General features: G+C 43.2%; 1 protein-coding gene across 1 annotated transcript in view; it reads left to right on the top strand.

The window, feature by feature from the left end:
* The first annotated feature begins 5,868 nt into the window (after window positions 1-5,868).
* The window catches only part of DHX32 (DEAH-box helicase 32 (putative)), a 52,767-nt gene continuing 32,843 nt past the window's right edge, over window positions 5,869-25,792 (top strand). The window contains exons 1-2 of the mRNA XM_054982952.1: window positions 5,869-6,176; window positions 20,720-20,920. Coding sequence (XP_054838927.1) covers window positions 5,869-6,176; window positions 20,720-20,920 — 509 coding nt within the window. The remainder of the gene's footprint in view (window positions 6,177-20,719; window positions 20,921-25,792) is intronic.

Below are 25,792 nucleotides of genomic sequence, written 5' to 3'. Positions count from 1 at the left end.
GGAGCAGCTGCGATGCCCTTGGTGTTGTGTTCTTGCTGTGTAACTTGAATCACAACAGGAAATAAAGATTTTTTGCATGCAACTATGTTTTTCAGATTCTCTGGTGTGTAGTGAGTTGTGTTCCTTTGGGGTGGGGGGGCAGCTGCGATGCCCTTGGTGTTGTGTTCTTGCTGTGTAACTTGAATCACAACAGGAAATAAAGATTTTTTGCATGCAACTATGTTTTTCAGATTCTCTGGTGTGTAGTGAGTTGTGTTCCTTTGGGGTGGGGGGGGGGTGGCTGCGATGCCCTTGGTGTTGTGTTCTTGCTGTGTAACTTGAATCACAACAGGAAATAAAGATTTTTTGCATGCAACTGTGTTTTTCAGATTCTCTGGTGTGTAGTGAGTTGTGTTCCTTTGGGGTGGGGGTGGGGGCAGCTGTGATGCCCTTGGTGTTGTGTTCTTGCTGTGTAACTTGAATCACAAGAGGAAATAAAGATTTTTTGCATGTAACTGTGTTTTTCAGATTCTCTGGTGTGTAGTGAGTTGTGTTCCCTTGGGGTGGGATGGGGGAATGGTGTGCTGTGTCACACTACTGTGCCTTTTTTCTGTATTTGAAGGTTGAAAAATAAAGATTTTAAACTTTATTCAGTGTGTGTTTGTGGTTTTGTTCTTTGGTATTAGGTTAGTTCCCCTCATAGGGAACAATGAGGCTGGCTGGCCAGCCCTCTCTGTAGGTGGTGGGGGAATTTTGGGGAGGGTGTCTGTGGTTCAGGTGTGCTTTCACAGGGACAAGCTTGCACTCAGGAGTGTGCCCTCCATTATGCACCCCTGGGATGTGCATAATTGCCCTGGGAAAGAGAGTTTAAAAGTTCCCATCATAGGGAACAATGGGAGATGGCTAGCCAGCCTGCTCTTGGGGTAGGGGGAAAGTGTGGGAATGTTAGGGAGGGTGTCTTTGGGGCTGTGTGGGGCTGTTGGGGGTTTCAGGTTAGCCCCCCCAATGGACCCCCAAAGTCGGAGCAGGTTGAGCCTTGGTGGTGGGTGGGAGGACAGGTGGGAGGAGGTCCCTTGAGGGTTGGGGGCATTTTGCATGGAAAATGCAACCCCTAGCCACACAAGCCTCTTCATTTTTTCCCCATAGGAAATAATGGAGAAGGCGAGGATAGGGGTACCTTTTTTGAGGGGCCATAAAATGGCCCCCCAAAGTGGGAGCAGGTTGAGACTTGGTGGTGGGTGGGAGGAAAGGTAGCAGAAGGGCACTTGAAAGTTGGGTGCATTTTGCTTGCAAAATGCCACCCCTAGCAACCTAGAAATGTTGCCTGTTTTTCCCATAGGGAATAATGGCGAATGGAGGAGGATGGGGGTACCGTCTTTGGGGGCCATAACATGCCCCCCCCAAGTCCAAACTTTCCGAAACCTGGGAGGTTGTTAGAGAAGAGGTACGAGAAGGTCTCCACCAAGTTTGGTTTGCCTCGGAAAGAAATTGCCCCCCCCCCCGGGCACCCGAAAGCCGGAAATGAAATTGACACCCGAATCTTTCCGAGGCAAACCCAAAGCTATACGAAGCTGTATCTCCAAAGCAGCTTTACCCAAAGCTGTTTCCCGGTTCGGGTAAACCCGAAGCTGGAAACCCGAAGTGACCAGGGCTTGCACAACCCTGGGAAAACCACCATTTAGTAGACATCTGAAGGCAAATGCATAATCATGAAAAAGATTTTAGTTATTTTTCTCCAAGGCATAATATATATGCAAGGATTGATTTTATCTTTATCTCACAAATATTAACTAACAAAGTGATTAGCAATCAAATTGGACATATAGTATGTTCAGATCATGCTTGGGTTAATTGCACAATTTCAACTAACCCCAATTCAGTAGCTGAAAAATACTGGTCATTAAACAGGGCAATATTATATAACCAAAACAGTGTCAAAGAAATAGAAGAAAATATCAAACTATACCTGACAGACAACACATCACCTGAAATTAAACCTCATATACTCTAGGATGTGTTAAAAGTAATCTCCTTCAGAGAAGGAGACTGTGACCTGGAAAAGCAGTTGCGAGTGAGGTAGATAAGATCTTTAAAGATAAAGATATCTTTTTGGGGACCAAGATCAAGATAAACCAAACAATGGTATGGATGTGAAAGTTGGACAGTGAAGAAAGCTGTCAGGAAGAAAATTGATTCATTTGAAATGTGGTGCTGAAGAAGAGTTTTGTGGATACCATGAATGACCAAAAAGACAAATAACTGGATGCTAGATCAAATCAAGCCTAAATTCTCCCTAGAAGCTAAAATGACAAAATTGAGGCTATCATACTTTGGTCACATTATGAGAAGACAAAACTTTCTGGAAAAGTCAATAATGCTAGGAAAAGCAGGAGGCAGTAGGAAAAGAAGAAGACCTAAAATGAGATGGCTTGACTCAATAAAAGGAACTACATCCTCCAGTTCGCAAGATCTGAGAATTCTGTTAATGATAGGATGTTTTGGAGGTCTTTCATTAATAGGGTCGCTGTAGGTTGAAGGCGACTTGACAGCAATAACACACAAACAAGAGGTCATCTAATTGCACTATCATCACACATGGAAAAAAAAGTTCAGAAACAGGAAATAATGAATAGAATTAAACACTTGGAATGTCTACACACAAAAGAGGGAGTAAGAAAATCTACTGTAACTTACTAAATGAACGTAAACTCTTAGAAACTATTGAAACCGAACATATCCAAAAACACTGATATAATTCACCAAGAATATTACGTATGTTATCCTGGAAGATAAAAAAACTGCCTGAATTGTCAAAACAATCCAAGGTAACAAAGGACAAATTTACACTAAAACAAAAGACATAGCCAGAACTTTTAAAGAATTTTACAGCTAAGTGTACTCATCGAAAGATCCACATTCTGAAAAGATAACACAATTTCTACAATCTCTTAAAAAACTTTAGAAAATAGAAGATACCCATCGACTAGCATTAGATAGACTAATCAAACAAGAAGTCCTTGAGGTTATACAATGTTTAAAAAACAATAAAGCAACTGGAACTGATGGTTACCCACTAGAATTTTATAAAAAAATCATTTCTATACTTATCCAACCACTAACAGAAACATGTAATATGATATTAGAATCAGGAATCCATCATGGTCCCTGGCATCCATAATTATTATCCCATAACAAGGTAGAGATTACATGAAACCATCCTCATATCTCATTATTAAATCAGGATTATAAAATTTTCACATCAATTATAGCCCGGCGTCTCAACTCATTTATTGTGTTCTGGCCTGTTTCATGGTGTTTCGGGAGCATTTTGCCAGGGAAGGGGTTAATAAAAGCATGATATTTCCATGTTTTCATTTCTAAAATATTGTTCTCTAATGTCTTTAACACATCCCATTGTTCTTGCCGGGACCCCTATGCATTTAATGCCCATTCCAGCCCATTCCTGCTTTTATTCCGTCCCCTTTCCTTCTGCTTTCCTATAGATGCTAGTTCTTGATTTCTAATATAAACCCAATATAAATCAATCCTAATGTGAGAGTCTTGCAGGGAGCAGGACGATTTTCTTTTCTCACAAGGATGGATAGTATGGAATTATGAAATTCTTCAAGATGTTTGTGGCTATTGTTACTACTACCACAACACTGATGTATAAAAGGAACCAAATTGGGTGTTCGGGCTGCATCTCCAACTTGGTTTTTTTTTTCTCTTTTAAAGCAAATACCTAGCTCTTGTAATTGCAAATATTTATTTATTAATCCTTTTATAGTCCACTTTTCTCACAGAGACTCAAGGTGAATGGTAAAAAGATGGGTTTGAATATGTGCTGGTATTATAGTGCAGAAGCCTAAGTGGGGTGATACTAGAACAATTGACAGAGAATGACTATCAGGATAAAAAAGGTCTCCAATGGTATCTTAAACATTTGCATAAATTTTTGTAGTTGTGCTGGAATAAATTACATTAGTTACAGGCTTTAGAATCATAGAATCATAAGGTTGGAAGGGATCTCTAGGGCCATCTATTCCAACCCTCTGCATAATGCAGGTTAACAACTATCTCCCCTCCCCACACCCCCAGCAACCCCTGTTCCATGCCCAGAACATGGCAAAACACCATCAGGATCCTTAGCCAAACTAGCCTGGGGGAAATTGCTACCAGACCCCAAGGCAATCAACCTTACTCTGGGCATGTAAGAAGGGGCCATGCAAACTAAGCACTGATTTAACCCTTCCTGCCCTTCCTCTCATGATCTGCCTAGGTTCACAGAATAAGCATTGCTGTCAGACAGCCATCTAGCCTCTACTTAAAAACCTCTACTTGAAAGCATCACCCACACTCACACAAAGCCCAGCTTGAATCACCTGATTAGGGGACAGTGCTTCAGGGCCCAGCAGCTGGTTGCCCTTCACTCTGTAAAGCAAGAGCAGAAAACATTTGTGCAGATTAGATTGGCTGTAACATTCAGCTTTTTTGATGCAGAAATCATATTAACTTGATATAAAATTTCGATATGAAAAAATTAGAGAAATAACATTACGAAACATTTCAATGCCAGCAATCCATTGGTTTCTAATTTGTAAGACTCCCTAGATGGTAGTTTCCCCAGTCTCAGTTTGGCACTGAGTAATGCAACAGAAGAGCAGAAAATATGCAGGGAAAAGGCAGGCAGCTTTTTCTCCAGGATGCAGACATGCACAGATTCTGGTTCCCCCCGCCCCACACACACACTATGAAAGCTAATTGGGCGATCAGCTAGACAGTCTCAGCCTTCAAGCTCACAAGGTTCCTATGAGGATCAAATGGAAAAGAGGAGAATGATGTAAGCCACTTTGGGTCTCCATTGGTGAGAAAAGTGGGGTATAAATGAAGCAAGTAAATAAATAAATGCAAGCCTCACAACCCTGTATTTATCATGTCCCAATCTCAGCCAGTCATGTGGACCAACAAAAATCAGTATGAGCCAAAGAACTTTTATGACTGAAGCAGCATGCTGATCCTAAAATTGAGCCATCCAGGGACTCCATCTTTCTATACCTAATTCACGGAAAGATATCTAGCTTCATGATCTAACTTAACACGGATTTTGCATCATCAATATATTTTAAGCCACAAGCAATGCTTCTCTCTCTTTCCCTTCTTAAAAATTCCAGAAAACTGCAGATTGTATTAAAAGCAAAGTGTTTTGAATGCTTGGCTTAACATCTCCTAATGAGACCTCTATCTGGCTACTGCACAAAGCTCGCCAGTTTTGCACTCCACATCCAGTGGTACAGTCTATTGTAATGGTATTAAGCCACCACGTGACCCTCTTTACAATCAGCCACAATAATCTCACCCTGTAGCCTTCTATTCAGAATGAATCAGGATGCAGACCCGTGTGACAAAGAGGAGGCTCAGCAGAGTCCTTTATCACTTTCCAGACTGGCAGGGAGGCTACAGTGGGGGGCGGGGGGGGGGAACACCCAACCAACTCATTATGAATAGTCTGATTTCTGAAGCAACAGTCCATTAATTTAACATGCAGCAAGTCATCGGTTTCTGCTGAACTTTTTCTTCTTGGGTGACTCATTTTAACTGTGGGTGTTTAAACTTTTCTCAAATGTATTTTCTGACCAATCATCGTCAAGGCCTTCAGAGGTGACAAGGAGAAAACAAAGAAGGCAAAGAGAAAATAAAGGCTGAACGGGGAAACTTTGTTAAACTTTTGAACTAAAAGTTTGGCGAGTACTTTTTCTGACCCAGATGGTCACGGATTTATGTTTTTTGCTGCTACATTTCCAGGACTTTAGTGATTTATCAGTGTAAATGTCTTCATTAAAGTTCCAGCACTAGTACTTCATTACTGGGAATAATACATGAAGGAGAGAGATGGACTGTTTCTCCTTTTCCTCTGAGAAGCCGGGCTCTTCAGAGTTATTTGATTCTGCTGATGTGGAGGAGATGGAAGAGGAAAGGATAGTGAGAGGTGCAGAAGATTTAGAGATTAATCCTTTTGACAGATTGCCATTTTCTTCCCGTTATTACAAGCTTCTTAAAGAAAGAGAGGCACTTCCTATCTGGCAAATGAAATATGCTTTCATGGAAAGTCTGCATCATCATCAGATTGTGATTGTTTCAGGAGATGCCAAAACAGGCAAGAGCTCCCAGGTGAGTGTTTGGTGCAAAGAATTTGCAGTATGCTATGACCAGGAACTAACAGTGCAATCCTAAACAGAGTTACTCCAGCCTAAGCCTATTGAAATCAATGGACTTAGACTGGTGTAACTCTGCTTGGAATTGCACTGTAATCATTAGGTTCATATTTTTATGGCACTATTTCATTACAAGTTTCATGATGGATCACCAAAATCGTAATAATGTTATAATCTAATCACTAACGTTTCCTTATATACTTTTACATTTCCAAGAGTCCTTCTGTCAGACTCAGATCCTCCATATTTTGGAAATGCTAGTCTAAGTAATGTTCATAATGCACTATCGTTACATATAGCATATAGTTGCATACCATAGTAGTTGTAACCTCTTGGTTTTTGTGAAGGCTTGTTAAACTTAGTGCGTAAAAATCTCATTTGCAAAGTTCATGGTTTAAAATATTTGAAATTTAGTATTGATGCCCAAATACAATACATTAAAATATGTGATATAAACCTTTCAGCTAAATGTTTAAGATTAGGATGCTTTGAGTTTTCATTATGATTCAGGTCCAGTAGCACCTTAAAGATCAGCAAGATTTTCAGGGTATAAACTTTTAAGAGTCAAACCTCCCTTTGTCAGATAAGAATAGGATTTTTCAAATTACTAGTTATGGAAATTCCTAGTGTATAAACTTTTGTTGACTGGTTTTCTGTGCCTATGGAGATCTGCTTAAAACCACTATGATCTGCTTAAAATCAGTATGAATATCCCAAATCTCATTTGTTCAGTAACTACAGCATTGTTGTATTCACAATGCTTTAGGATCAAGATGGTTAAAAACAAGGACCGCGCCTCAGAGACTGGCTTACAGCAGGCTTAAGGACTTGTATATGTTGGAAGTAGCAATGTCTGGTGTACAAGAAGGAAGAAGAGAAGAAGACCCTACCATTCAGGGGGCAGCAAGGATCAGTTAGACAGGAATGTGAGGATAGCACCTCTCCTCTGTTAAGTGTCACTTCCTTGTCTTGTCTCCTGTTAGGCTAAACAGGGGCAATATCCTCCTCCTTCTCTCTCCTCTCTGAGCACATTCTCTCTACTATGTAGTTAGATAGCCAGCAGCTATCTCTAGCTCTCCTCTTTACTGAAATGTAGTTCCTAAATATACTCTTTTTACACATTTGTTTGTTTGTTTGTTTGTTTGTTTGTTTGTTTGTTTGTTTGTTTGTTCGTTTGTTTGTTCGTTTGTTTGTTTGTTTGTTTGTTTGTTTGTAGTCCCCCTTTCTCATCAAGACTCAAGGCGAATTACATAGTGTGAGACTAGTACAATCAGCATCAAGAACATTTCTTTAACAGCGCTGCGCAACTACTGCTGTTTATTTGACACTCTGCCAACAGTATACACCCAGGAGGGATTTGACTTTTGTCATTGAAAAAGAAGCTGCATCAAAAACTTCTTTCAGAATTCTCTTGTGTTTGCCATGGGCCTTGATAGAAGTCAATAGGCAAAAAGCTCAACTGATTAGTATATGGAGTTAGTGCCAAACTTTGTATTTTCCCACAGGATAGCTTATTGTTAGTTTCCAAGTGGGTCGCCCACAAGACTTGCAGGGGGTCCCATTCCCCTCCCTCCATTGCTTGCTTGGCTGGCCACTTGCTGTCCAGCCTGCCTGCCTTTAGTGCCACAGCCTCTGTCTGTCTGGCTCATGCATCTGCTTCAATTAGAGGTGTGCAATCTAGTGATCCAAGATTCTTTTAAAAATGCGGAAGCTCTCTTTGTCTGTGTGGCTTCTTTGAGTGACACTGGTTCAGTTGGGCTTGTTGTCAGAATTTGTTGGTGGGTCGGAACCAGGCCTTTTCTGGCTCATGTTAGAAATAGGGAGCCAGCTACAGTTTGAAAGAAAAAAAAGGGAAGAAAGAAAGAAATCTTCCGAAGACTCTCCCTCCCTCACTGCAGAATTAAGTCGCAGTTCCTGGGAAGGTCTCACCCCTGCACAGGAAACAGATAAGACCATAAAAGTTAATTGTTTGAGACCTCTTTAAGGGTCCCCTGGCCTTCTACATATAAATCACCAAAAGGGTAAACAACAAACAGCTTATCTTTGGGAAAACAAGGTGTCTAAAATCCTCAGCCAGTGAAGTGTGAACATTCATGTGTAATTTACAATGTAGTCAAATACATATCAAAGATGCAGTCTATCACAGAGGTAAAGGATATGTAGACTTGTGTTTACATGAAGGACTTTCGACGGAACTGTCTTTCAAGAACAAAGACAATGCGATTGATTAAGATGTTAATGAGGCAAGTCTTTGATATTTCCCTATAAAAGAGGGATGGAACAAGAACTCGGTACCCCTCACTTGCCAACACGCAAAGGCCAGATTGAGCTTGTGGTTGTGCAACGGAGTGGTCCCAGAGCTCTGGAATGGGAGGGGGAGGGAAGGTTGTTTTTCTGTAGTCATCTTATAATATTATTGTATCTTGCATGCTAACGTATTCTGTATCTATCTCTATAGTGCTCTCGCGGCCAGTGAGCTGGGCCCATATCTGGTGCCTTGCTCAACTGTTTTTCTTGTTTTGTTTTACCTTTATAAATAAAAACTTCCAGCTTTGCTTAAAGATCTTCTTGCTGCTGGCACGTTATTCTTAGCAGAAATATCAGCTTAGTACTAGGGAAAGATCAAGGGAGGTTGCACTCTTTACATGCATATGGTAAGAGGCAAAACCCAAGCAACAAACCGACAGCAACTAATGGACTGACCCCTGGTTGCAGAGAGACCATTTCCACAACAACAGGGCTAAACTGCAACAGTGTCCCTCGCTTCAGTTTGGTTTGGGTGGAATTCTCTGGATTGACATGATTCTTGGGTTTGATGTTGGTCCCTTGATTCACTTTGGTTCTGGGGGGGGGGGATATTATCTATTTCCTTGCTTCAGTTTGGTTCTGTTCGGCTTCTTCTTACATTTGGGAATGTGCCTTTGGCCATTTGCAGCCTTGCTCCTATGTGTTTCTGCCTGAGAGCCTGCTTGGAAATGTTTCCGCCATAGGAAACAATGGAGAATGGCTAGGTAGCTTGTCCAGGGAACACTTGGGTTTGAGGAGGACTTCAGTTTGGTTCTGTTGTGCTTGTTCTGGGTTAAAGTTGTATTTGGGAGTGTGCTTTTGGCCACTGGCAGTCTTACCCCTGTGTGTTTCTGCCTAAGAGCCTGCTTGGAAATGTTTCCCCCATAGGAAAAAGAGTGGCTGGGAGCACCTTCTACAGGGGCCCATCGAATTGGATTCCAGGGTCAAATCTTTCTGAAACTTGGGAGGTTTCCCCACATTTGCAGGGAGAGTAGGTTCCCTGCAAATGTAGTGGAGTTTGCTTCACTGGGGGGGGGCTTCAAAAATGCCTCCCCAGCACTCTCCTAGATAGTTTTCCCCTAGGGAATAATATCTGAATAAATCTAGGATTCTCTGATCTATTGTAACTGGATCAGAGGATCTTTCCCAGATTTCAGGAATCCTGGATTTTTTGCAGGGTCCTTGAAATCCATTTTTTTTAAATTTGTGTGCATACCACTATCTGCAATAGTAGTAGAGGGATAGAGGCAGGTCCCATCCCCACCCCCAGTTTCAGCACTGCTGCCTCTACCTGCCTGGCTCACACAGCTGTGGTAACTCCTGCTGCTGCCTACAGTGCTGGCTCCCACAGCTTACATTCCCGCAGTGCCATCACCAGGACCAATAGCTCTCACCCATCTCTATGCCTGGCCACCTTTCTTCCTGGCACATGCAGTATTGGTTTCTGCTCCCCCCCCCCCGCCCAATGTAGCATCATAAGATCTCAGTAGATTTGTTTTTTGTTAAAATGTTAGGGTTCTTTTAAAAAATGGTTATTTTTCTGTATCCTTGGGGGGGGGGGTTCCAGGTCTTCTGAGAAATACATCCCATCTGGCCCCATTCTCTGAGTTTTATGATCTGCATGGGTGGGTGGGGGAGTTAGGTTCAGAATTAGACATACGATATTACCAATGGTTGGTGGAGAAATGAAATTTTAAAGTATGGTTTTAAAAACAAAGGTCAAATAAACCTAAAATGCATTTTAAAATAATTTATATCTTCTAAGACTACATTATAAAAAAGAGCATAGTAAATCAGGAACTTTTCTGCTGTAAGCCATACTAAAATAAATTATTGAACTGGAAGAGATAAAAAGGACAGTCCCTGTCCAATGCCGTTGCAGCTTATACAGCCCAGAAACACTTTGAAATTCCAGTCTTAGCAGACTTTCAAAAGTTTCTGACCTATTCTCATTAATTCCTCTGGAGTTTATGCATATAAGTTTCCCTACACTGCAACTCTTAGCATAAGTTATACGCACATAAATTCCATTGATCTCAGTAGGATAATATTGTGCCCTCATGTTAGACACAGGAATCAGCTAAAATATGACTGAAGAAAGGCTTACTTTCTTTGATTTATTGAAGTTGGTATTAATGACCATATATTAGAAAGGCACCAGCATTTCCATCTAGGTATATGGATTATATAATGGGGCTAGATAGTGTATTGCTTCCACCAGCTCTCTTTGTTTATCCCTCCTGGAAGCCATGGAGCCAGTCCCTCCACCTGCTGCCCCTGACTAGAGCTGAAAGCAATGCAGCGGGAGTGGGGGTAGGATGAGAGGCTCTCTTATCCTCTGTTTGTAGCACATTATCCAGGTCCATTTGCTGTGCGATCCTAAGTACACTTTCCTGGGAGTAAACCACACTGAATAGACCTGAGTAGGATTCTGAGTAGACCTGCTTAGAATGACACTGTTAGACATGCACAGGGAGAGTAAAGCTTCTCAGTCTTCCTGCCCAGACCTCTAGCTAGTAGCTACTCCTCCTAGCCTGGCGCAGCAGAGGCCTTTTTGATGCTCAGATGGCCATATTCTAAATACAAAGCTGTATGCATTGGTTTGTGCAATGGTTTATTAACTCATGGAAAAATTAACAGCCTCTGTTGTTGTTGTTGCTGGAATGAAAGCAAATGGGAAATCCTAATGACATTAGTTAACAACAATTTCCAACAGTATTTTGTTGTATGAATTGTCTGATTTGCAGTGTTAAGGAGGTCACAGAGGGAGAGAGTCAAGAGAGATTTAACTGACATCCACACTTTCATTCTCTTCCATTCACCCACTTTGTGTGTTGTGTGGGTTCAGGTTGGGTCACTGCCAGGCAAGTCAACCCAGGCAGGAGGCCAAATAACCTTCATGGGCTGGCAAAAAGAGAATTTGTCTTTTTCCTTGCAGCTCTGGTACCCTTTCCAATGTGTTTGAGGCACTGTGCCTCAGGGCATTCTGGGAAATTTTGTCCCCAGGGTGTCGGACATTATGTGTTCTCCTTTTGAGTAGACTGCCAGGCCAGGATGTCAGCAGCTGCAGCCAAGGCAACAGGCCTGCACATATACTACAGTAACAGGAGAGGGGAGCTATAATGAAGGTGACTAATAATGGCTGTCATGTAAACATTTAAAAATTGCACACTGCTATTGTCCTCCCTCAGGCTTGAACAGGAAGGGTCTCATGCAGTACTAAATACCCAGTTGATATGAACTTGAGCTAGGGAGGCATTGCTTCTCTAATCTGTGGGGTCCCTCTGATCAATAGGCTTTACTCTTCCCCTCCACCTCTCTCTCCTCATGTTCAACTCAGAGGAGAGATCATTTATTGGAAATGCAAGTCAATCTTCACAGCAATGCATGGTGTTTTATGGACATAAGCTAGTACTGGAATAATTTTATCACTTCTTGTGGAATTACAGTTTTTGTAGTATGGAGCTGAAGAACATTCAATATTGGCTGTAGAATTTTGGCACCCTTCAGCAAAGTATTATTAGGCATTTAGACTCTTCTTCTAAGGAAATTGGGATGATGTACAAGATCTCCATCTACAGAATCTTCACAACAGTTCTGTGAAGTTGATTAGTTTTTTTGGAGTAGAATTTTCTTTATTTAAACTACAAAAAAATAACAAAAACTATAAACAATAAACAGAGGATAAGAAAAACAACATTCTAAACAGAAGACACACTAACAATACATAAACAAGTTTTTTTTTAAAGACCCTAAAATTACACTACAGGTTGAGTTCTGATTATCTCCGCAACAAATATGTATCATTTCTAGAGTCTCAGAATAATCATAAGAGCCCTCTTTTTTCTATTGTTCATGTTTCTTAATCCATAAATCCAAATGTCATCAAATCCTTGTTATCTATTTCATATAAAAAGTCTATAAACAGTTTCCATTCAGTCAAGAAGTTAACTAATGTCCTTTCTCTAATCAATGAAGTAAGTTTTACCATTGACGCAAACTCCAAAACTTTTGTCCACCATTCCTCCACTGTAGGCAATGCTGGAGTTTTCCACTTTTGTGCATAAAGTACTCTTACTGACGTAATAAAGTATAAAAACAAAGTTCTAAAGCTTTTTTCCAACTGGCTGTCCGTTATTCCCAATAGAAAAGTCTCTGGTTTCAACTGAATTTTAATGAAGTTGATTAGTTTTGAGGCTGGTGACTGACTGAGTATAGATTTGAGCCCAGGCCACCATGGTCTAAGTTCAGTTCTTGGGTTGCTAAGATACTGCTGTGAAAGAGTTATGGTACCCCAAAACAGTTAGCACCTTATTTAAGTCTAGCTTAGACATGAGTATAAAGTGTGTGTGGGGTGGGGGGGCGTTTACAATGCTCAGCATGTTACTTCATATCTCAGAATGGTATTTTGTGATGACTTACTGTTTCATAACCACCCAGGTGGCTGAACTTTGAAAATGTAAATGTGCTGTCTCTTGCTGAAAGCTATATTTTAATTCATCATAGTTGCAATAAAAGTAATAACCTATTTCAACCTTCAGGCCCACAGTCTTCTTTGGTACCAGCAGGAAATCTGTCTAAAGACTAAGAAAAAACCAATTTTTTAATATGCTTGAGAACCATGGAGCTTCAGTTAATGAATTGCTTGTAATATGCAAAAAGCAATTAACAAGAACCTCAAGCTGAACTTAACTGCAATAAAATATGAGGGGAAAATGTAAAGAATGTGTTCATTCAGAGTCCAAAACTACCTGCATATTTTCTGGCACAAATTAATAAATCTGAGCCAAAACTATGTGTACAGCTTTAACACTATTTATGAATACAGTTATATTTAGAAATTCTAGACTCATGCTAATTTTCATTAATTCAGACTGAATAGTTACCCAGTTGGCATTAAGCATTTGGGTATTCACTTGTTTGAACATTAACTATTGTTGTTGTTACTATTTATTATTATTTATAGTTTGCCTTTCTCATTGGGACCCAAGGCAGATTACAAGTACAATAAAAAAAATTTAGTCAACCAGTAGGCAAATTAGAAAATATGATAACATCAGGCAATCTGTAAGCAGGTTGTAAGATAACAGTTGAATCCAATGGCATGATTCCTAGTAACAGCAACAAAGACTCGTGAAAACTAACTAAGAAATAAAGTGAACCATTGTTTGTTAATTGTGCTATATACCAGAATAAGGCTTTCACAAAAAATACCCTACCCTTATTATAGTGTTCTCACGAGTCTTATCCCAGACATAAAAGGCAAACCGCGTTGCCAATGATTCACTTCTTATCCTGTGCATGTGCAGAATGCAGGGATTAGAAGTGAATGGGGGGAAAATGCTTTGCCTCCCCACCACACGGCTGCAGGAAGGCCTGGTGCCATGGGCAAGGAGAAGGTGCACAAACTGTTGCTTTCTGCCTGCCCAGCTGATCCGCAGGCAAGGGGAGGGCAGCAGAGCCCACCTGCCTGCTGCTCAGCTGGGCAGGGAGAAGGCTTTGTCCCTGCTCAGCTGATCCAAGGGCAAGGGGGTGGCAACGAGGCCCGCCCACCTGCCCGCTGCTCAGCTGAGCAGGAAGAAGGCTTTCTCCCTGCCCATCTGATCTGTAGGCAAGAGGGGCAGCAGTAGAGCCTGCCCACCTGACTGCTGCTCAGCTGGGCAGGGAGAAGGCTTTGTCCCTGCCCATCTGATCCGCAGATGGGGGGGGGGGTGACAGCGGAGCCTGCCTGCCTGCCCGCCATTCAGCTGAACAGGGAGAAGATGGGCTCCCTCCCTGCATGGCCTTCCCACCACCTCCACAGGCCACGGGGCTATGCTACGCCTCCCTACCAGCTCTGCGGCCCTCAGAGACCTGCCTGCAGAGCCAGCAGAGAAGTACAGTATCAGGGGCTCCCTCTCCGTGTGGTCTTCCCACTGCCTCCACCAGCTCTGGGGCCTTCCCAAAGCCCTGCTGCTAGAGCCTGTTGTATTTGTTTTTACAATGGGCTCTGTTGCTAGTTCAATAATAATTACAATAATATTTGGTAAAACAGTATATTCACAATCTATCATTTACAGTCCTTATACAAAGTTGTAGTAAAGCCTCTGGCTTAATAGCAACACACTAGCCAAGTACTCTGACTCAAGATTCCTAGTAAGACAAAACAATGGAGTTGGGCTGGGATTATAAAACAGAGGGGAAAAACAGAACATCACATGTAAACATCTGTTTAAAGCAACAAGACAGTGTGGGAAACAACTTATCCCTAATAAAAGTTATGTAGAGTTAAGACTTTTAATATTCCTTTTATTATAAGGGTTTATAATCTTTCATACTTCCATATACATATTCTTAGAATGAATTAATAGTGCTTGCAACCCCCCCCTTTCTCTCTTTCACTGTTCCATCTTTGCTGAAAGTTGCTTCAGAACAGCATAACTGGCCAAAATTGTTTCTCTTTTCTCAGTTGCCTAGGGAACTTAGATAAGGCCACACATTCTTTAGGCTATTGTCTTATGAGAAGGAAGAAAAAGATACAAGAAGAGCACATTCACTGTATCCATAACTTTTGATTCTAAGGTTTGGAAGTCAGCAAGAAGTGAGAAATTCAAAGTCAGCAAAGGATAGTGACCAAATAAGGGGAACAGAAAGTTACTTTGATAGATGCAAAGTTGCAAGATTAGCTAAAAGAACTGAGTAGTAGCCAATCAAAGGGACTGTAGAGATCAGATGTATGTAATGACCAATTGCAAATTGTTCAGCAGGTAGTTCTTTAAAACTGCTTGTAAGCTTTATGTTCTTTGGTACTCATGGCTCCTTTGAAAGCTGGGTATCCATATTGCAATATTCAATATAATCATTGAAAAGAAGCACTTGTCTGTCTCCTCCTTTTGCTCTGAAGAATCTGGGTAAGGGCAAAGGGGCACCATTTGTGTAACAATTACTTCCTGTACTGAACCATTACACTGCAGCTATGCTCCTTCTACAAGAATGTCCACCTGAACAATTCTGTTTACACATTTTGTGAAATGATAAAAGCATGGGGATCTTCCTAATAGCCTTAAACAGACTGTTCCATAATGTAGGAGCAGCCTCAGAGAATGTGCGTGTACCAGCAATTGCTGATATTATCTGTTTGCAGCATGGATCTTTCAGAAGGCTTTGCTTAGATGAGCAGAGGTTTCATAGCAGAACACAGCAGGAGAGGTGGTCCTGTAGGTATGTGGGTCCAGTGCCTTTAAGAGCTTTGTGGACATTAGCAAGCAGCTTAAATTGAACCCTGTAACTGATTGGTAACCAGTAGATTGCAGAGTCGTCAGATCCCCCCCAACCTAAAAACAAGGAAAGAGGGTCGGGAGTGACAGGTACTTTACCTGTGCGTGCACACCCACATTACCGGCCAATGACATCATTTCCAGTGTGACCCAGAAATGATGGGTTGTGCCAGGGCTGATTCAGTAGAAATTGGCCCCGGCACAACCCAGTGCTTCTGGATTGTACTGGAAATTATGTCATTGGTCAAAGAAGTGGGCACACCTGCATCCCTGGCTTGAGTCCCAGCCTGCCTCCAAAAAAAGGCGTGATATACAAATTCTTGGCTTGCAATAGTAGCAAGGATGTAGCCTAACACATGTAATCCTTAAATGAATTGAACAGTGATTTAATCTCTTTCTTCCCATATGTCCCTGTGCACCAATTAAAGTCTTCTGATTGCTGTCTTCTAGTTGTTCCCCCACTTAAGGTTGTGAACTTGGAATGTACTAGAGTCCAGGGCCAAATCCACACTTCCCTACCTTCCGCTTTTCATGTGCATTAATCACGCTGGATTCTATCCCGCAATGTCTGTGTTCATATCCCTTCTCTTACTGCCGCTGCCTCGCGCTATACTTCGTCCACATCCCTGGTAGAATTGTGCAATACGGGGTGGGTTTAGATACAACATCACTGATGACAACATCACGTTCATTTTTTTTTCATTTTTTCATCAGATTTCTGCTATAGCGTTTTTTTGCTAAATTGCTATAGTGAGGCCACACCCCTATGATGCCTCTGATTGGTTAATGTTATTCTATGCTTTCTTCTTTGAAATCCATTGGACCATTATTCTGGTGGGCTAATTTGAACTGATATTTAAGGTGGGGGCGAGCCAAACTCTCCAAACGGGCAGACTAATTATTTGACACTTGAATGTAATGTTAGAATGAAAGATTTCCACTATAACAGTAATTTCAACAGTTAAAAAAAATTAATTTTAACAGCAACCAATATTTCTGACTGTCTGGCATCCTAAAAATGACACGGAAATGGAAATGTCGCCACCCCTTGATGTCTCCGTGGGGATTTTGGAGCACCCCGATTAAGATTTATGGCTGGGATTGTGCAACAATGCTGGGAAAGTCCCCTTTAAAAAAAAAAAGGAGGGGAAAGGGCGGGCAGGCAGGCATGCTGCGGAGAGAGTGGAAAAGCTTGATAATTGCACGGTAAAGAGGGATGCTGTTCTGGAAAGGCTGCAAACACGGAAGTGGGGTGGTTTGAAGGGGGCGGTCTCCTTGTAAAACGCTTCTATTTGTCCACATCCACGGTGAGAACCACACAAGAGAAGCGTTTGAACGCATGACAAATTCGTCTGAGGCACAACGTGAAAGACGCGAGAGAATGGTGGTTTTGAGGTAAGAGTATGTGAACAGCCTTCTGAGAAGCGAATAACGGGCGGGAAAAAAGCAGAAAACTTGAGACGTGGATTCTGCCCAGACCTTTTCATAAGTGACTCTTACCTTGTAGAACAGGCTCCCTAAGCGTGAGGGAGGCACTGTCGTTAGAACTCTTCAGAAAGTACTGCAAGGCTGTTTTGTTTGCTAGGTGTCCGGCGATGCTGTCCTCCTGTCCACCCCCTCTCCAGCGGCAGACCCCATCTTTAGGCCCTGCAGCACCTCCTCTGGCAATATCTCAGCTGAAGATATCTTTACAGGGTCCCAGACCTCCGCCACCATCAGGCCAGCAGCAGCCGACACCCAGGCACAGCCCTAGGGAGCAGCCTGCAGCCACCCAGCTGACTCACCCTTTTCCTACTGTTGCCCAGGCAGCTCCACCTCAACCAGGTCCACAGGGGATTGTCAGCAGCTCGAGCCAGGCAGGCACAGGCCCCAAGCTGCCAAAGGAGCCACTGGGGAGGATTCAGAAGCAGCAGGGGCGAGCCAGGCAGAAAGCAGACCAAACACCCCACCCTAGGCTGGGATGGAGTGGGTAGGACCAGGCAACTGCAGAATCTACTGGGCCCTCCCTTCAGATAGTTTGTGAGCAGGGACAGTCAGGGAGTGTGGGTGGAGATGTGGAGAGGCTCCAGGGAGGTGCGGCCAAGGGAGGCCTTTAAAAGTCAGGTTCCTATGAAGGCCGAGGAAGAAGTGGAGAGGCAGCTGAAGAGTGCTGTGGCTCCCAGGGCAGGAGAAGGAACAAGGTGGTGCACAGGGGCGGCGGGCCTATTGAGGCCAGGTAGGCGGTGGCCACAGGCGCGGGGTGCCGGAGGAGGCTTGGCGGGTGGGAGCGCGCGCCACAAAGCACCAGCCTCCTATCCCTCCCACCCCGCACCGCTGCCGCCGCCAGCACAAGCCCCTGGCCAGGCGCAGCAACCGCGGGCAGGCATCTGCGGCGGCGCAGGCAACCGAGCGGGAGAGCTCGGAGGCCGCCCGCCGCAGCAATCGGGCCGGCAGCGGCGCGTGAGCTCCCGTGATAACATCACGCGTGACGTCATCACGCAGGTCGGTGCGCGCGCGCACTCGTGTGCGCGTGGGGGCGCCCGGCCAGCCGGCCGCGAGCGAGGTAAACCCTTGCTCCGCCCCTGGTGGTGCAACCCCCTTCCCTGCCCATCTGAGGCAGGAGGATACTTGCTGGGGAGAGTTGGCAGGATGGCAGGCCGTCAGAGGAGGGAGCCAGTGAGGGAGGAACCTCACACTAGGGCTTTTAATGGGGTTGAATCTGCAGGCATTTTCTTGGGGAGAAGGGTTTATGGGGTTTAATTGTATTGTGTATGGTTTTAATTTAGAATCATAACCCACCTTGATAGGGGGTTATAAAGAATCCTAAATGATTTGAGCAAAAGATTTCTAATTATTTGAAGTAAATACAAATAGTTTTGCCCTCTAGAATCCTAAAATGAAAACATGCATCTATCTTGTGTTTCCAGGTCAACACTGAACAGTCTCTTGATCTTTTTGAATGAAAAGCCACCACAGGAAGGTGCCAGTTTGAAAGGAGGTATAGTCAGGGTCTGTGCTTCACTCCTGCAGGGAGAAAAGCAACTTGGCTGGTGATTTTTTTAATGGAAAAACTACCAAAAGGGGAGCATATTTTTCCCTTCCTCCCCACTCTTATGTTACTGATTGCAGCCTCTTAGGATGGTTTTTCATTAAAATAATATCATTGGACTGTTTATGTGTCTTTTATGTAATGTCTAAATTGGCCCTCAGAAAGGAAGTCAAACAGTTCTATGAACCAAAATTATTCTCTTGTCTGACCCACATGAATGTGTTAATGCTGCCTTGCTGTTTTCTTAGACCCTCAGCAAACACATTAACAACCTTTGTGCCATAATTTTTATTCAAAGTCATCTTACTGCAGACTCCATATTTGTATGAAAACATTCAGCGTGGAGATATCTGCAGGCTAGGGCCCTCAGCAGCCCTAATCTATGTAAGTGTTTCACATAGCACTGCTTTGCTCCATGGAGGAAAGGTGGCAGCATTAGTGCAACCCTACGTAACTTAAAGGTCATTCACACCAATTCTTTGAACTGCTCTTGTTCTCTGTCAAAGCTCATTGAATTCAAAAGAAAGAGTATGTAAATTTTGAGTAGGTTTTCTACTTGTAAACACCTTACACACGATCAGTTAAGGCATCCTCTAACCAGATTTTATCCATAGTGTAATACTCTTGTCAGTTGGTTGTGGCATTATATTTAGCATGTACATTATTTAGTTCCTATATAGTTTGAAGGAATATATTTCACAAACAAGTAGGTAGTCATACTTCTGTTTGCCTCTTCCCAAACCGTGTAGTGCTGTGTGTTGTGGTGATTTGGAATGGACACTTCCTGGGGAAAAAGCTGAGTCGTTGCAATGTCCACTCAGTTTGGGCAACAGTATAGGGTTTACGGAGTGATGGTGAAATTGTGAGCTGCCTGACATTATTAAAAAGAAACACTGCTGGATGAGTGATTCTTTGTGAAGTAATGAATGTCTTAAAACTGGAAAACAGCCTTCACAAAATGGCACAAGTAGGTGCCGTGCGTGCCTGCTACATTCACATAATTGCCTTCCACACATCAATAAGAGCAGCTATCTGAACTGTTAAAATGCTACTTGCCTATTTGTTCTTTTGTTCTGGCCTGTCAGAAGTCAGATTTGGCTTTGTGACAGAAATGGAACCAGGAAAAGGAACTAGGAAATGTGAGTAACAGATCTGTAGGTCTGGGATGAGATGAGGCAGAAAGCAAGGTAGGGTAAAAATACCACTTCTGATAGGAAATAGTCATCATATAAACTCATTTTATGTTAAATGCCCCTTGGAGAGGAAGTAATGTGTGGGTTTCCCCATCCTTATTTTAAAGCTTGCATGTGTCATTCCTCTGTGCTACCCACAAACTACAAGATATTAGAACCCTATGGCATTCCTCTACAAGTACCACAGTTACACTGATAAATGCAAACAGTTGTTCTACTTCAAATAAACATTTGTGTTGGCTGTTAACTTCTTCCTGGCAGAAGCTCATTTCCTTTGAGGGCCCTAAAGTCATCAAATAGGGCTAGATCATAGGTGAGCCCAGTAGGAAGCATAGGCAGATGATGTGGCCCTGACCCTGGCCCAAGGTTTCTGTACCATAACACTGTTAAACCAAGCAAACAACAGAGAGCTCAAGAACAGCGTGTTGATGTCCTTTTCTCCTCAGGGGCTATCCCTGTCACTTCTCTAATGTGCTCCAACTAATCTAGCTCAGAACAAGAAATTCCCAGAACTGTCTTTCACTTCATGTTTGACCACTTAACTGGCTCCGGATCTTGACATTTATCCAGGCAGATAATTTCCTTTTATTGAACTGTTCAGTTGCTAGTAGCCAGACTGCCAGCAAGCAACATACATACGCTTGGGACAGCTCTTAAAACTGAAACATAGAAAACCAAAAAAAGTGTGTTTATTTTGTATATAGATTCATTTTCATTTTCATTCTCTCTCTCTCTCTCTCTCTCTCTCTCTCTCTCTCTCTCAACATTCAAGGTACCTCAGTGGTGTGCTGAATATTCTCTTGCTGCCCATTTTCAACATGGAGCAATTATTTGCACGCAAACGCATAAGCATGCTGCAGTGTGGTTGGCATTGAGAGTTGCTGATGAGATGGATGTCAATATTGGTCATGAAGTGGGTTATGTGGTTCCATATGATAACTGCTGTAACAATGAAACAATCCTGAGGTGAGTGCATTTATATTTAGTTCCCTTACCATTTGTCTACATATACTTTATATGTGTATATATACTTTATATATAAAGCCAGTTCCCAAGATTCCATCATACACTAATATCTCACTCAAATTTTGACATATCTTACTCTAGTGTAGGCCACAGAGATCTATTTAGGTTAAGGGCAAGGACTATGTTCATAGGAGTAGGCTTGATTTTCAGTGGCTCCCAATAAGACCTATGGCTCAGAAAAAAGTAAAAAACTGGGACATGGTTTGAGGGGGCAAAAGCTCAGACAATCTGTTGGAGCAAGGAATTGGTTTACAGTTCTAATCCACTCACATATATTCATGCATCCCTTTGGTGTTTCTAAGAGTTCCCCCTTTCCTTTCTCCTGCATAGTTAGTGGAACAAATGAAGTGTTGCAAGTGACAATACTGTTGTGCTGAGAGTAGGGCTCCAGTCAGGCCTCCTGCTATGGCAAGTAGCAGGTGGGGGAGAAATGAGGGGCCATATGTGGTATAAAACCATAGAGTCTGGGGGAAATACTAGAGCACTGAGCTGACTCGATGATGTTACTTCTGGGGTCACATCGAAAGTGTGTTTGTGGCATTAGGATGCCACATATTTACATATCTCCACCCCTGTCCACATCCAGGAGGTTGCAAACATTTGGCTGGCAACCCTAGCTGAGATTAGATCTGGATACTACATCCCCTCCATAGTGATGGTAGTCCTGTAGGAGATACAATGTGTATGCAAAGAGTGTACAGACATACACCCAAATGCATATATAATGAGCATTTCTGCAGTGTATTTGCCTTCCCTCCTATCAAGGGAGTCTGCCACCTCACCCAAAGCCAGGGGAGCACGCAAAGAGCCCAGCGTTCCTGTTAGACAGAACTTAAACAAAACTGCCAATGAGAGACTGCTCTCCCATTAGCCTCAAAGCTGCCACCAGTCCTTTTAGTCTATCCCAGGGCACAGGAGCAAAAGGACAAATCTCCAAGCCTGTCAGGGAATTAAACAGAAGGTCTACCTTGCAAGGGTGACTTGCAAGCAGAGTTCATTACAGAAATTTATTTGGTAGGTGGTTCCAAGGGTCAAGGCAGTGGGGTATGCTTTGAGGTTTCAGAGTCAAGAACCAGGCAAAAGCAAAAATATAATTATTTATTTAAGGTGCAAAAATATTCAAAATAAGACAAGACAGACTGTGGGGATAAAATAAGAAAACCTTAGCATGTAAGCTCTAACTATACATACCACGGTAAATCCAGAGGGCAAAACAGGAGTTAGGCACAGGTGCAAAATAAGAGTCCCTTGCATAGAGGCAAACAGGACTTCAATTGATAAAATCCATCACAACAGACAAAAAGATGGTCGCATTAGAACTTTCATCTTACAGAATCTACGCCAGAACTGAAGCCATAGTTAAGTTGCAGCTTGAGCTGCTAAAACTTGACTAAGCTCAAAGTTCCATATTGTTAAGCTATTTTTATGGGTTTGGGGAGCCTAAGTGGCTCAGGCCTGTTAGTCAATCAGGATCCCAAAAGCTGATGTCGCAGCTGGTAGGGTGAGTACATGAGTGGGCAAGACTGAGACCAATCTGCAGCTTTGGTGCCAGCCCCTTTTGTGCAGGTGTAAAATGTGCTGAGCATTCAGGAATGTTAATTAACTTGGAACTGTATCATGGAGGTTCTAATAAGCTAACGAGGTAGCACATTATCTTACCTCCAAGGTCACTATGTACGGAGAACTTCTAACAAGCTCTATTCCTAGGCCTCTTGCCTGAACCAAAGATTTCAAGCATGGCTACAGTTTGAGTTTGAATCAGAGAAGCCATTTTCTTCACACCTCCAAACTCACATCCTGGCCCATCATTTCTTGTTTATAATAAAGGGTGGCTGTCCTGGATGAAAATCCCTTGTCTACTACATGATAAGACATGATATGAAGGAAGTTAATATCTAACATATATGAGAGAGTTTTATTTTGAATAATTTCGTTGCCTTTTGGATGTTTTTTCTTTCCTTTTTTTATGCCCCTTTTTTTATTTATTACCTACATTAACTAACAATACAGAGGGAAAGAAGTGGGGCAGGGGAAGGAAAGGAAAAAAAACAGCAACATATAACAGCACTACACTACAAATAATGCTTTCCCTTCATACTGCCATTATTAAAAAATTAAAACTTTGTAAGATATTGATGGAGTGGTTGACCTTGCAAAATACAGATTACAATCCAAATTAAGTCTTCCTCCCCCCCCTGGGCCTCGGACGCAGTTCTCTCTGAGCAACTGCAACCGCAGTGCTCGTTCCCTCCCCCCCCCTTCAGACTTCAAATCCTTTTCTTCTTGCTTGGTGTCTTGCTGAAATTCTTGATTTTTGTCCTCAAAATCCCTTAGTTGATCTTCTGATATTATCTTGTAAGCTTGATCTTTGTAACTAAACCAGATACCTTCCGGAAATAGCCATTTATACTTTATTCCACGTTCCCTCAGAAGAGCTGTGAACTTTTTATACTTAAATCTTCTTTTCCGAACTAAAAATGGGACGTCCTTCAGTATCTTAACTTTATTACCCAGAAAGTCCAGATCCGCATTGTATGAGTTGTATAGGATAGTGTCTCGGATCCTCTTAGATGAAAAATCGATGATGATCTCGCGAGGCAGCTGACGCTTCGTTGCATATTTTGAAGAAGCCCGACGGACTTCCAAAATGGCGCTTTTTACCTCTTCTTTAGTTGCCCTCGCTGGTGTCGCCAATAGTTCCGAGGCCAGACCCCATAAATCCTCATTTTCCTCCTCTTTCACATTCTGGAGGCGCAAAATTGTCTGTGTTCGTTCCACTTGTAGCCCGATCAGCTGGTTCTCCACCAGCTTTAACTCTTTATTCGTTGCCCTCACGAGTGACGCATTTTCCCGAGCAGACTTCTCTGCCCCCCCCCGCTTCCTTAATGGTTTTCACTTCGCTCTCAATTAAGCCCACCCTTTGATCTGTTTCATTCAGCTTGTCAACAAAGGGCTTTATGGCTTCGATCACCGACCTCTTCACCAAGTCCTCGAGCGACTCTCCTTTCCCCTGCAGGGCAGCCGAGATTGACTTGCCCAAAGCGGGACTCTGCTTTTTCGCTGCCATTTTAGGGGGGGGGGACCTCCAACCAAATTCTGAAACTCAGCGAGGGGGAAGAACGAGCCTTCTTAGCTTCAGATCCCACCACTCCTTCGCGTGCGCTTGTAATAACAGAAGGGATTTGCTTACTTACAGGCTTCCGCCTAGTTCTGCTCTTTGCCGTTTTCCATGGCCCGACAGCACTCGAGGTGCCGCGCACGTCTGCTGGCCTCCATAGGGACAAACGGGCAATTTACCCCCCACATCAATTTCAGGGGGCTCTTCCCACCGCGTCCCGGACCCTGCCTCCCTCACTGGGAGTCCTGGGGGCTAATCTTCACAGATCAGCCGCCCGGCCAGGCTGCTCGGGTGCTTCCTCTCGGACCTGCGGAGAGGAGCGTCCGACATGGCCGAGAAAACGAAACCGAATCGGATGTTTTTTCTTTCCTGTTAGAATGCAAGAGAATGATATTTTTAAAATCAATAGAATACTGAAGATGTATATTCAACTTTTAAACATATAATTATTTTCAATTTTATAAATAAGAATATAATCTACTAAAGACTGCTTCCATGCAACCACCTTTTCTAATTATGGCTTCCATAGGAGCAATAACCAATGGACAGCTTTCTGTATGAACAGCCAATAAATGGTAGAATGGCTGACTGCTAATATATAGTTATGAAGAGAGGGGCTGGCATTAGTGGGCAAGGGGTTCCATTGGCCTGTCCAATGATCAATGACTGGTGGGTCACCAAGTGAAGGTCATCTCTGCCTCCTTGGACATGAGGCCACCAGAGAGCATATTGAGCTCACTCTCCACCTCTGCAGAGGCTTCAGATTGGGAGGGGAGGGAATTGAATCTTAACCCTGATCCACCACTTTCCTGCCCTTCTCTCTGAGCCACCTTTATGGAAAGAGAAGGAGCCCTAACCATGTCTTCTTTGGCTCGGCCTGAAGAGCCTAAAAAGCTCCTCACAGCCCCTGCAACTCTCCCTTCATCTGGTTCATGGGAAACCAGCCAATCCCAGATGTTGCTTCCCCATCCCTGGAAAAAGCTTTGGAATGGTCCGCACCCTCTAGTGGTCAACTGTGCTCTGGTCTCCTCTCTGGCCTGACCATGTCACTGTGGAAGCAAGGCTTTGGTTTCTGGCCTGCCACAGTTTAAAGCCACAGCATTGCTAGCTCACTGCCTATTTCTGCTGCCCTGATAAAACCTGACCCTGCAGCTGCACCAACCACTGGCTTTTCTCTGGAACCATAGGAAAGGCCTGTGTCCTCCTCTCATCCCTACTGTGGCTTCACCCTGCTTAGGTTTGCCAGCCTCCAAGTGATAGCTGGAGATCTCTTGGAATTACAACTGATCTCCAGGCAACAGAGATGAATTCCCCTGAAGAAAATGGCTGCTTTGAAGGGTGAACTCTATGGAACTATACCCCACTGAGGTCCCTCCCCTTCCCAAACCCCACCCTCTTCAGGCGCCATCCACCCAAATCTCCAAGAACTTCCCAGTCTGGACCTGACAACCCTAATCCTGCTGCCCTGCCTTTGCAGTGGTCATGAGGCCAGCTTGAAAGCCCCCATTTGGCTCCAGACACCACTACCTGCTGGGTTGGTTCCAGTGTCCTCGTTGTGAACCTGGGGCAGAAAATCAATGTTGTCATGGGTACTTCCCTTCCAATGTTGGACAGCAAAGCTGAAAGGAAGCAAAGAAAGGTACCATCATAAAAGGCATGCATTGTGATCCTTGGCTAGCAAAATCGTTGGAGGG

The sequence above is a fragment of the Eublepharis macularius genome, chromosome 6 (assembly GCF_028583425.1).
Source record: "Eublepharis macularius isolate TG4126 chromosome 6, MPM_Emac_v1.0, whole genome shotgun sequence".
Classification (NCBI taxonomy): domain Eukaryota; kingdom Metazoa; phylum Chordata; class Lepidosauria; order Squamata; family Eublepharidae; genus Eublepharis; species Eublepharis macularius.
This window is presented reverse-complemented; position numbering and strand designations above follow the sequence as displayed.